Here is a 14,022-nt window from a genome sequence, read left to right on the forward strand (position 1 = left end):
TATCACATGACTACTTAAATGTAGCTATTTACAACATTAAAGATCAAGCTTCAATTCAAAGTACATAAACGTTGCTGTGCATCTTTAGTAAGTATAAAACTTTCCAATTTAAAATAAATATTAAAATAAAACTTTTCATTTATAGGTCTTAGACCGAATGTATTCAATGAAATTTACAAACCTGTCAATTAAATTTGCAAAAAGGGCATAAACAATGTATGTAACATGATGAAGAGCAGAAATATATAACATACTATCTTGATCTTGCTGGCAAGCAACGGATAAATTCCTACATTCTCATTAAAAATGATAATACGCAAAATTGATGGGCTGAGCATCATCGTTCGTTTCACTCACACCTTGTTCACTATCCACCTCGCTGGTGGCTATCTCTCTCTCGTTCTCGGCCATACTCTGTTCGAACTTGTTCATTTTGACCTGCCAGTTGGAGAGATCACAAGGGCCTTCTTCGGGGAAGGAATACCATCCAACGTCACTGGGTGGTCTGTAAATGTCACTGGGAGCACTAGATTTTTCACAGGCGTTGGGTTCATAGTCTTTGACGCCTGTCGGGAGCGATCACTGACGGTGATGAGGCAAGTGGTGCATGGGGTGGTGTAAGTCGAGCCGCGGCCGCTTGGCGTCGTCCTCGTCGCTGCAGGGGTCGTTGTCCTGGGGCTCCTGGTCGTCGCACTCGTCGCCAAGCTCTTCTTGTTTGCGCTTGGCGGTTGCCATTTCGGCCGCGTGCTTTTTCCGCCATTTTGTTCTTCTGTTTTGAAACCATACCTGTGAACAATAAAGTTAATATGAGTATTTTTCTATTTTAAGACACTATTTTACTATTAGATAAGTTCATGTTTAACTTGCAGAGGATCACAGTTAATAGTAATATTTTGTAATTTAATAGATTAGAGATTTAGATATTAAATATTCTCCGATGGACTTTTGGCTCGATTACTACTGGCACTATAAGACCATTTTGAAATACATCGCACAGTAGTTTTTGTTTTGCTGTACTGTCTGATGCATATGTAGGTATGTTGTTGGTACTATATATGTACTCGTATTTAGGTATATGAAGTTTCGCGATCTTGGGATTAAATGTGAATATGAAAGCAAACATTAGTTACAAACTTAAACACCTTTGTGTAGCGGGCGCCGTAATGCGCCACTAAATTCAAGCCCCTGTTTACCTCCCGAAAGCCAAATATAAAGAGCGCGCAAACAAATTTTCAGCGCCATGTGAACCTAATCTGCTCAAGCGACATCATAATGCCTCATTAAACAACGCCTTTGAAGTTGAACCGGCAACTTACGCTGCCCTCCCTCGCGCCCACCCAAACGCCTCAAGCGCGATAAGGATGGAGATAGTAGCCGTGTTCTACGGTAATTAAGGGTCGTTTTGCAAATTACACGGTACTTAACCAGCCATATAACAATCATTAATCACTGGCGTCGGCCCTGTGCTATCCTTCTTTCTCTTCTTTAGATCAGAGTAAACCTGTCCCGCTCTGTAGGTTCCGGGAGGCAGCCGGCAGTTTAATTAGGTCATAAATACATTCTCATTATTAGAAGGATGCTTGTCGATTCCGGGCTGGGTGATTTACTTTGAAGCAGATGCCACCGTTATTATGTCCTGGTATTATGATTGGTAATGGTGTCAAATCTTAATTGGATTGTAAAATATAATCGAAAATGTAGTTAATATTAAAGTGATATCACGTATCGCATCCAATCTAATCTAATCTTGTTGGTTAATAGTATTTATTCATCTAAAATTCAGCTTTCCGTATAGTTACTGTAGCTTGTAGACACTAACCAACCCAGCAGTTTTGTCATGCGCATTGCGATTGACTATATTGCATATTAACAACTTTCCTACTATGAACTATGAGGTTAGAAAGAAGATGAAGTTTTAAGCGACCCATATTTGTTTTGTGTTCTATCTACCTATCTAGTTCATTCTAAAACGGCGTACTTATGTAAAAAAAAATACGTCACATTTGAAACTAGAATCAAGAACTACTATTGCGATTAAAAAAATATTAATTATCCATCAAAATTACATTTGACAAAAAATAAGAAATAGATAATATACCTATATGTATATACCTATTGCACACCAAACACAACTGCAACGTCTGCAACATCAAATACCGTTCATTAATTAGACCCTTAACTTGCGTTAGCGCCATAAAAACTTCGTTTCGCACTCTATACAGCCTCATTAAAAATTATATTGAAAATAAAAATTGATTTGTGTGATTTTTAAGCTTTATGGTCACTGTGAACCCATTAAATCACTTCTTTATTTCTTTTATCGCAGTTTTTACAAGTCTTTGGCACGTTTCGATTTATGCTTCAGACATGGTAAAGTGTAAGTGTTCAGTGCTAAATGAATTTTGAGCGATGTTTAAGTAATAAATTATTGCCAAACGATTCATTACTTTTTTTCATTATCTACTGAACGTTTGGCAACTGGCAGGCCAATTCGAACGTACACTGATAAGGGAATAATATATCTAAATTATGTCATTTAGTTATGGTGAATTTCGTACTCGTACTTGTCCGTACCTACATGTATTAGCGCGAGCGAGAAGCACGATAACTAAGTGACATCATTTAAGTATCATTCTGGTGTCATTGTACATTCAAATTGGCCTGTGGGCCTTATTTGATTAAGCATCAAAGTAGGTAGGTACTAAGAGGGTACCTACACCTTATTTGTGACAAATTATTCGATGTGCGTGTTGTTAGAAAATATTAAAAAACGTCTAGGTATTTATTATTTCCATCTTTGACCAAAATCGTGCAAAAATACAAAAATGACACGTTTAATATTACTTTTCTCAATTAGTTAGTTGAAGAATATAGCAATGAATATCTAAGCTAAATACCTACCTAATACATATATGTGTTTATTTTAAAATATAGGTACAAAAAACTACAAGTTTGTATTATACATATACCTTCTAAATACAACTTAACGACGCAGAGGAAACTATGTAGACCATTAAACAGAATTGAAAAAATAAAGCTAACACACAACAAAATAGCAATAAAAAAAATGGGAACGTACAAAACAAGACATCGTAAGTTAGTCGCATTATTATTGCGTCATTTGTTTTTACTGCCAACTTGATGCGACAAACTTCATGTTTATGTCTTGTGTCTATTTAGTAGTTTACATTGTAAAGATGTCAGATGGAATTGGTAAACGAATCTATATTTGTATATTTTGGTATAAACTTGTTTACTCTACCTTTTAAAATACCTACTACTTTTGGATTGTCTTCTGGCGTGGCATGGTAATTTAAATTTTCAAAGGCATGTGGCTTTAAGAAGTTTAATTACATAAAGTAGGTACTTAAAGTAATTCTTGAAACACCTTCAGAACATACTTGCGTTTAATATACCGCATAGGTAAGCAAATATGTGAGTTAAATAACTTTACAAATCAGAACTGGTTTCATTTCAGGTTCAAGTTAACCACCTTTTATGTGTCAGTTACCGCCCAGCTCATAACAACTCGGATAAACTCAATGTTGGCCCAACAAACATCGTGACGTATGTTTATTATTATATTTACGACTACAGTAGTCTCCATAACTTGCGACCCTTTCACGCCGCGCCGCGAACATTATTACTTATATTATTATTTTCCAGTCTTCCTTTATGCCCCAACTTACCCGAGCCCCCTGCATTCAATTACTTAAGTGCTTAAAGACGCACGAAACGAAATATGGCCGTCTCACTTCGCCGTATGCTATGACAGTGATATCGCCATCTCACGCGCCAGAGGAGGGTTGGGATAATTATGTGAATATCTATTATTTTTCACAAGAGAGCTCTGTAATGGCTTGATAGAGATAATGCGCTTTCAGTGGCGTCGGCGAATAAAGGCGTCTTAACATGTCCGCCATGTTGTTTTCCAAGCAATTAATTTGAATGATAAGGAGAATGTTTTATTCTTTTGTTAGCGAGTGTATTCAATAGGTATAAATTCAAATTAATATACTGATTTAAAAGAAACGTTCTAGCGTATGGTACGCAGACAACCCTAACGAATAAGGGTTTCAAAACGCGTTCAGTGTATTTACGAAACATTGTACTTGATTTGATTTTTTGCTTATTGTTAGCGAATAATTTGCAGTAAGTATCTGAGAGTTTTAAATATAATATTTCTCCATAGACCGGCGAATCGTTGGTTCTGTCAATAGGCGGGATAAATCAAGCATTTCATCGCAGTGAGGTAGTTTGCGACGCGTGCCCTGCGTGCCAACGTCGGGGAACGCGGAAAACAGCCACTTTTGCTCTTTTACACACTATAATAATACTCATATAAGCAATCCTGAAGGATTTTACGACTGTCTTGAATTAAATTATAGCTCGCATAATTATAATTTTATGAGTAAAGTTATCAATGGTCACAATAATCATCACAGTAGTTAAAAGATAGGTAATTTAGTACTTATGAAGTTTGTTCATTTGCTATAACTTATGGTAACGATTAGTACATTAAATCCTGATATACCTACGTACTACGTATACCTATATAGTTTTTCAATTAACTACTACGGTCTCCACTTACCATTAGGGGGACTGTACGCCTGATTGACACCAAACTTGTCCCTACATAAAAAAAAAAACATTAAAAAATAATTTGAGCTCTCGTACCCGATTACCAAAAAACTATATCCGTTGCCAAACCTCTACAAATAACGTAAAGTCCATTTTGTGCAACACCTTGAAAATACACCTAATTAAATCCTAAATACGCTTTTCATTTAAGTCTAAAAATTACTCACCACACGGACGTACTGTAAATAAGTACCTACCACTTTCATCATTTTCTTACAATTATCTTATAGCTCTCATTAGTATCAATTCATTACAATGCATGTTCAGATACTTCAGATACCTATACAGGTATTTTTGATAGCGACTTTATGAAGCACAACCAAATCAGGCGGTCCAACACAGCTACAATCCGACACATGTACGAGCGGGGCCATTAAGCGGCACCATTAGCGGAAGGGTGCAGTGACAAATGATCGCTAATGATGTGCGGATACACTGGAAAGGGTTTTGTATATCCTAGATAAGTGGAGATTGCCTTTGGTTACATTTTATTATGGTAAAAAAACGCAGTTTTTTGTTTTTGTTACACTATTTCGCGGTCTTCACGGTCATCACGCTTATCGCATAATCCTGCAAGATCCCATGACACGTGTACAATCAAATGAAATGTCTTGAGTCTAAACGTTTCTACGTGTCAAAGCTTTATTTTCATTAAACCTCATTTCTAAGTTTGCACCTATGTACGTAAAAGTAGAAAAAATCCTAAAACTTTATTGCGAACATAACATGGCAATTAACTACTGCCCGCGACTGAGTTCTCGTGGTTGTAGAAGTCATTAAACTGACAACCCCCACAGAAGTAGGTTACCTATACTGAAACACACCCAAGTTGCCAGCAGAAAAGGCACAAAATTAAAGTTTTCTATGGAAAGTCAACTCTTTGCGCCAATTTTTTTTAATCTTGCCTCCGTTTTCTACTGGCAAAGTCACTGTGCCTCCTGTGCCTGAGTAGGTAGTTCATCCGATTTAATTAATAGGGGTATTTAGAGAGTAGGAGAGAGGAGAGGGTTACCGGTTGAACTTCAAAATGGCGAAGTCGTCTCAAGAATATTTTTTTGTTTGTTGCTCATTACCTAATGTTGTTTAAAGTGTAATATTTATAGCTTATTATGCAGTGAACTAACGTGGAAGTATGCAGCTAATGAAGAAGGGGTCCCTTTGTTTCCCATAAAGTTTTAAGTCATAATGTAATGTTTGTCATATTATCGTTAGTCATAAAACTGAAACCGTTAACTTTTCAGGGTTTTCGTATGGTTATTGTATAGATAGGTTAGGTTAGGTTTGTTTTATGGCAATCCTGAAAAGTTACGCGTTTCTGAGAAAAACCAATTATGACTAACGAAAATTCGGACAAACAATACATTATGACTTAAAACTATTTGGGAAACAATAGAGACCCAATGAAGAATTAGTCTTGAAACACGTCCTTATTCCGACAATTCATCGTGGCTATTTGTAAAGTCCAGCTATCACATTACCAAAAGCAACTACCTACCGAACAACGTCATGCTCTACGAGCACACTTTTGACACGAAATCATCAGTAGGAAGATGTGTGTAGCTACTTACTATTTAAATTTAAAACTGGTCGGTGATTGGTCGTTACATAAAAGTTTTCATAATATCAGTCCATAGTAGACCATTTCTCACAGTCCGCCAAAAACCACAGACAAACAGCACGTCACAGACCATAGCTACGACTTATTTTCTTTTTTGACATTCGGTATTTGTGGCCAGGAACAAATTGGAACGTTTGATCGATGGAAACGTCGGCCTAATGGATACCGATGGAGAATGGAAAGGGAATGCAATTTCCATTCTGTGCAATTGTGCATTCGGATGGTATCTTTGCGGCCTTTTAGATTTTTAGAATATTTATGGACACGGTTTGGCCAAACGTGGAATAGGTATTCATAAATTCATATGTGGATTGAAATGAAGAAGGACAACAAATAACATTGATAACTACGTTATTATGACTACAAAAATATAACGGTAACAGGTCACATTTAGCGCGACATGATTAAATATGACTCACGATAATTTATATGTTATGATTTTAATCTACATGATATGATTTTTAAATGGAGTGAAATATGATATAGGTGCAATACAAACAATACAATGGAACAAGAGTCTAATACAATGCTTTGAAAAATGACCTGATCTTCTCCTATAAAACATACTTTATTTATTTATTTTAAATAAGGTCAAGTGGGGTAAGATAAACGTATCTAGTTTATTTTGCTTGGGGCAAGAGTAACCGTATGAGGAAAATCATTCTACGTACCGTCAACCGGAGCGAATAGGGACGGCTGGGGTAAATAGGGACAAAACTTGAAATCTAATTTAAGTGGCAATTCCTTAACTGTATCATACAAAATCTACTATTATTTTCAATCAAATGATACAATTTTGTGGGTATTTTTTAAGAAATTGTCATTTTAAGATTTGTCCCTATTCACCCCAGCCATCCCTATTCACCCCGGTTGACAATAGTATTTTAAAGTCAATTTTATTAATCCATTTTTTTTTCATTAGTAGTAGATTATTTGTCATACACGCCAAAATCTAGTCAGCATTCACCGCTCTTTAGAAACATGCAATAATCCGCGCTTCAGTAACTCTTATTAATAATTAATATTCGACCATTATCGGAGAATAAGCGCCGGATTGGCCCTAATCACTTATTGATCTTTGGCCGGTTCCCACGCAACCAAGGCGTTAGAAAGACTGTAGTTAGATGAGAGCACGACCATGCAGAGCTCGGTAATAACACGATTATCAAGGTTAATTATATCGGTACAAGTAAATAGTAAAGAATGAATATCGAAAACAAAGTTGCGTTCATTTTAGAGAGCTTTACAAATTTAAGTACATCCACTGATAATAGTACATTATTGTCTAGGCTCGGAAGTAGCTACTTGCAGGCTGAGGATTCGTTTTAAACGGACGACCTTGGGAGTCCGTTTAATTGAATCCGAAGCCAGCAAGTAGCCTTCCAGCCGAGTCATATATAGTGCTTTTCTCAAAAATGGTGCAAGAAATATAAATATCATAGAAATATTTTACAAAAGCAACTTTCTTACGTATATATTTTCACAGAAAAAAGTAGAAACAATTGAAAAAATTAGCTTTGCCGCCATTTTATTTTTTTAATAAAAAAAATAGAAGTGTATTTTTCTGCCGAAAATACGCCAACCTATTTGAAACAGCTAAATAGTCGCGGTACTAATCATCTGTTTGGCTGTTTAATGGGCCTGTGCCTTCATTTGATATGGCCATTTCAACTTTTCAAAAGTTTCGAACTCGACAAATAATGGAATTTGTATGCAACATTGCAGTCCCAAAATCGAGACTGCAATGTTTTTAACTTTTTAATTTTTGACTGACCATAAACTACGCGCTTCGTGACCTATTTTTTAAACGGCAAAGTCGACTTTGCCGTCCATTTTTGAGAAAAGTATGTTGTTGTTCTGCATAACTCCTGCATAACATTAAACATAAATATAAATACTCTAACTATCAAATTCTATGTGAATAACATCACCTCTTTTAACTCTCACTAAGTAGACAGAAAAAATTAAACAATAACTAAAAAAGTTTATGGCGAATATAACTGGGATGACGTGACGTCTCTAAATCAAGGGAAGGATTAGGGAAGAGCCAAATTGCGTTATTAAAAAAACTCATTAGCAAATTTTTAAAGACGAAGAGATATTAAAGCGATAAACTCAGTTATCTACAATTTACCCCCCGGTGGGTGAACCCCTTTTTTCAGTGAAGAGAATATAAAAATGTTAATGTGAAGTATTTAGCATTATCTTAGGAGTGTAATTAAGGACGGTTTTTCATTGAAACAAAAATAAAGAGGTGGATTGTATCAGTTCTTAGTTACTTGAACGAATTCAACAAGAAATGATGTCTTGATGACGTAAGTTGGGTATAATTAATATATAATTTGGGTAAACTTAAAATAAATCGATAGTACAGATGTACGCCATAAAAAACATATACCTACCAAGATTGCTACTGTAAAGTGTAAACCACATTTTTTTCTATAGATACGGTACGAACAATGCCAAAAGCGATTAAAATTTGTCAAAAACAAACTTTTCCAATACAAGTCACGAGAGACGGCAGCACCGGACAAGTCCAAATGCAACAAGAGGAAGTTTGCAAATTAAGAAAATGTAATTAGTGTACACCCCACGGCTCCCTAACGGACATAATTAAAGCAAATCTTGTTGTAATTTTGACATTTAATTTTTCTCCCTACTTCACCTCTCCCTTATTAATTAATTTAAAAAAGTACCTCTAAAATTTTATCTTCGGGCGACATTTTTTCTCAGAGTTAATGAAACGGCTAAGATTTTTTGATAGCAGTTTGTTTTTTAATTTTTTTCCGACATGACTAATGGATTTCACCTTTTCTTATTAATTTTGGAGTTTTTAAAATTTCGCCCGTTATTAGTTTTGGCTCTGATTCAAGTTCTGTTACAGATGACAATGACAAACTTTTGCTGCTTATTTTTCGTTATTCGGAGCTTTAATATTTTACCATACTTATATTAAAACATTACATATGAATTTCGTAGGGTTAGTAAAGCTATCCAACAGGAACAACACGAACTAAGTAGTTAAGGTCAAATTTCAATTCCTCAATCAGATCCTTGGAAGAAATTTAAAAATACTTAATGGCTGTGTCTTATAAAACCATGCCTCAGATTTAAAAACAAACTGAGTCTAACCCAATAGTCTCAGATCATCCTATTACAGTGAAACCTGGTTAAGTGGGACCTGGATAAGTGAGAAACCTCTATAGCTGGGACTCATGGTGCGGTCCCGACACTTTAGCACTGAATTACCTCTGTTAGTGAGATAAAACGAACCTCTATAACTGGGATTAGTTGTTGTGATTTTATAGTCACATTTACCTCTATAATTGAGACAGAGAGTGTATTTTACCTCTTTTACTGAGACTATATTTATAAGATTACATATCCCTAATTGTTTTTTTAGAATTTTATACGAATTACCTCTGTATCTGAGATAACGTCAATCTATAACCTCTCTAACTTGGACTTTATTGATCTATTTCCGTATTCTTACTAACTCTTAGTCTATCCACAAATTCCGCATTTGCTTAATTGTGTCTAAACATCAGACATCAACATAAACAAATTTTCATTTAATAAATTTCTAAGACGCAATGAAGTCCGTATCAAATTTAATTAAAAAAATCTATCCTTTGGAAAATCATTCAAAATAAACTCAAATAAATATTTAAACAGACTTAAAAAATATTTAGGGACAAGGATTACTTTACCTAAACATTTAAAGATAATTACAAAATACCTTATTAACCACCTCTATAACTGAGATATATCCTCTACTCTCACCTCTATTAATGGGACCCTCTGTAAATGAGACAACTTTATTTGTACCTGGCTAACTGAGAGCCTGGGTAAGTGGAATACCTCTTTAAGTGAGACAAATCTGCTCGTCCCTTGAAGTCTCACTTATCCAGGTTTCACTGTATAAATAAAAACACACACGCCGTTTAATCTTCAATAATTCCACACACGTAATATATGTAAAATAAAGCCAGAACATGTAAACCGGTTATCTTCAATCTTGAAATTTTAAAGGGTGCCCACCCTCGCCTTATCAGTATGTAAGCCACTCATCAATTCGGAATTAGCGTGCGAGCCCGTCTTTATGGCGCGACACGCCGTTATGTTGGTATTGGGTGTGGCGGGAAAATTACACACATAATGTCATTGTAATTAAAACGCCACTTTTGAGTTTCTATATTTTAACGCACAATTATTGATAATATGGCACTTAATTTGGTTACATCGTTGTTGCCATTCACGCTAAACTACTTTGTGTATTCATTTCACGTTAATAATAAGTTACAGTTAGCAGTGCAGAGATATTTGACCCCCCCTGCATATAAGTTTAATTGCAGACTGATAATATTTTTATGTATACGCTACATTCTAATTGTGATTGCGGCAGTATTGCTAATGCAGCGTTACTGTTGTAGCGTTGCAGCAAAGGGAAACAGAATCTGTCACTGTGTCACAGTCAATCTCCTTGATAAAATTATTGACCAGCTTGAACTTTCTTAATGAAACGGACAATGCAGCAGCGACACCGAGACAATTTATTAAGGAAATTCAGTGACAACGCCCATTTTCTGATGCTGCAAGGCTGGGTGCAGTCTCAATACGAATGTAACCTTAAAGAATATATAGTATGTTCGGAAAAAGAAGTCATAGAATGTATTGGTTCCCATGGTCTAATAAAACATGGTCTTCTATTCCCAGAGTGACACGGGCCTACGTCACAATAACATTGCCACTTTATTTCAACATAACATGTTACATGGGTACATTATACCTATGGTTAATAAGTTAAAATATTTCTTTATAATATTATAATTTTCATTTATATGTATTTTATCTTAAATTTTACAATAACACGTCATTTTTAATTATTCGTTAGCAATATCTTCCGATTCACGAAAGAAATTTCAGACGTTCGGGTAATTCTGTTTACATTACTGGCAACACAGGATAGCGCTGTCACATTTGACAATTCGGATCTAGATAACTTCATGCCCTAACCGTCATCCTTGTCGAACGCGTGTTAATTGTTATTTCCTTCTTGCTCAGTGTCAGCAGTCGCAGTGTTTTCCAAACTTTTCACGTCGTAAGCTTGGTAATTAATGTGTAACTGTGAATTAGTTTTTCAAACGTTTGTCTTGTATAGATAAATAAAGTTTAATTTAATACATTAGATTGGTTTTATTTTACTATGTTTCTACATGAATAACTTAAAATTAATGCCGTTAAAATAATTTTCACCATTGGTTAAAATTCTCCCACATTTTAAAGTTTGAGAACCTGTAAACAGCATGATGACGTAGGCCCGTGTCAATTAGGTCATACGCGAATCTCGGAATAGAGTACCAGGCGGAGTATATTATTATACCATGTTGGTTCCCTTATATTTCACGACTCTTCTTTTTCCGCACAGACTACTTACCCACAGGAAGTTCAGCGCTTGGGTTAACATAACATAACGTACCAAGTCCTTAAAAATAAAGGCGATTTATAGCTAAATCACTCCTGACCACAATTTGTAAAACCATTAAACAAAATACAACGTCACTCCAAACCCCCTATCGTCCACGAGCTTAGATGTCATTTAAATTTAAATTAAGGTATTAGTCAGTGTTGCCATCAGCAAACCGCGGCCACGTCTTATCGTGTGAAGGGTGCATTATTTTACATTTTGCAATGTATTTACTGTTCGTTTAGGGGCGATTAGATTGATTTGTTTAGTGATATGGAGTAATGTGACGGCTTAATGGGATTAATAGTATATCAGTATAAAGTGATGCATTTGTTAAAAGTTACATATTGGAAAATCTGTTTGAAAATATAACTGTATTTTCATGTCCAGCGCAGATTCTTTAACTGGACTATTATTGCAATTAACTACCCCAAGGCGATGAGCATCAAGAATTAGTTAACCACAGCTGATATAGGTATTTTGATGTTGATTAAAATCAGATCAAGAAAGTGATGATTTACACTAGCGCATAGAATATGCACGAGCAAGAAGAAGTAAGAATATGTTTTAATTTTGTGTTAATTTGCTAAACTGAATACACAATTTTATGATTCTCCTATTATCCGAATCAGCAGTTGCCTCTTAATTTTTTTAATGAAGTAATTAGAAATTTATTTTGACAGATTTTTGAAATGATGTGTAACAAACAAAGACGCACAAGCAATTTCAGCTCTTTTTGTAGTCATTATTTCTTTTATAGATAACAGTAATAAAACGTAAAGGAAGCCTTTGTTTACTAACATAATGTTCATAGCCCATCGCTTCAGCCGTAAACACTCCAATTACGCCTTTACGACTATCAATAACAGGGGGATATCTCAGTCCCCGGAGAGGAGCCCGATAAAGGAAACCGCCGAAACAAATTGAAAATTCGCGCAAACAACCCTACATTCAGTGCCCTATCTAACCAACTCTTTGGTGCAGACAATAATGTTGCCAGTTTGAAAAAACAAAGGAAACTCACTCCACCGACAACGCAACAAAACGGAATATGAACGTTCGCGGGTTTGCTGGTTACGTTGGCAGAAACGTTCGTATATCTGATATCGGAATCACACACCGAGTGTTTTATACGCGGTTTTATTATTTATCCAGCGTTTAATCCGCGAACGCAATAAATCTGCGCGGACAGACATGGCGGCTTTTTTGGCGCGAAAAAGAATCGTTCGCGGAAAGCGGGAATGAACCAGATTAGGCCGGATAAGTCCGCGTTATTAATGGACCCTGATACCCGCCCGGGTAAATGGATAGGTAACAAATGGTGTTTTTTTTAACAGCCGATTTTCGTTTACGTGTGTGACGAATGGGCGGTGACAAACAAGTCGTTTTGCTGTCACCTGTGACGTAAATCTATCTTTTCACGTGCACCTATATACCTGTAGCAGAAGGATCCGAGATGTGTAACATACCTACGGACCAACTAAAATTGATACTTGATCACTAGTTTTCATTTGACTGAAACAAACTCTTAAAGTTATTGTACTAGACTGCAATGTCTGCCATAAACTAACATATACATCGAATCTAGATTAGTACCTATCATCAGTAAATTCTTCATATTACTAAACCTAAATCATATTAGTACATTGTGATACAAGTGTGCTACGTTGCTGTGTAATGACAAATGCACACGCGTTTCTAACTACATTATGTGCACAAGTGTAGGGTATGTGTGCCTATTTGCCTATACTATAATCTTGCTATAATCATACCTAGGTATACCTACTTCTGTGCATGAAATAAATATATTTTAATAGATCTCAATTTTCGTGACTTATACATATATAGTTAGATATAAGTAAATGATACTGTTTGATTCACCCAATTTAGTATTAGAACTGTAGACGTTTTTTTTAAAGTACAGTTAAGTACTAGAATAATAGTTATTGCTATAAGTATCTAATATTACTTACTTTGAGTGCGGTTACTGTTATATTATTATAATATATGCACAATAAATTTATTTGCCAACATCAAAGTGCCCAATCAGAAAAGAGGCAAAATCAAATACAACTCACACATCGATTGCCATACAATATTTTTTATCCAGAAAAAATGCAAATAAATTACATCATACGAATCGAGAACATAATCAGGATAAACGAATTCATTATTCGCATAGGCCGAGTGAAAGCGCAATATATATTCATGAATCGATCTGAGAATCGAATGGAATCGAATACAATCGAATGGTATCGAGAGAACTCGTCGTTATATTGATATGATGGCGCATCAA

General features: G+C 35.5%; 1 protein-coding gene across 1 annotated transcript in view; it reads right to left on the reverse strand.

Annotated features, from left to right (window-relative positions):
* Positions 1-301: 301 nt before the first annotated feature.
* The window catches only part of LOC134796046 (homeobox protein Nkx-6.2), a 58,561-nt gene continuing 44,840 nt past the window's right edge, over positions 302-14,022 (reverse strand). Inside the window, exon 3 of the mRNA XM_063767977.1 lies at positions 302-786. Coding sequence (XP_063624047.1) covers positions 580-786 — 207 coding nt within the window. The 3' untranslated portion in view covers positions 302-579. The remainder of the gene's footprint in view (positions 787-14,022) is intronic.

This window comes from Cydia splendana, chromosome 1, assembly GCF_910591565.1.
Source record: "Cydia splendana chromosome 1, ilCydSple1.2, whole genome shotgun sequence".
Lineage (NCBI taxonomy): Eukaryota > Metazoa > Arthropoda > Insecta > Lepidoptera > Tortricidae > Cydia > Cydia splendana.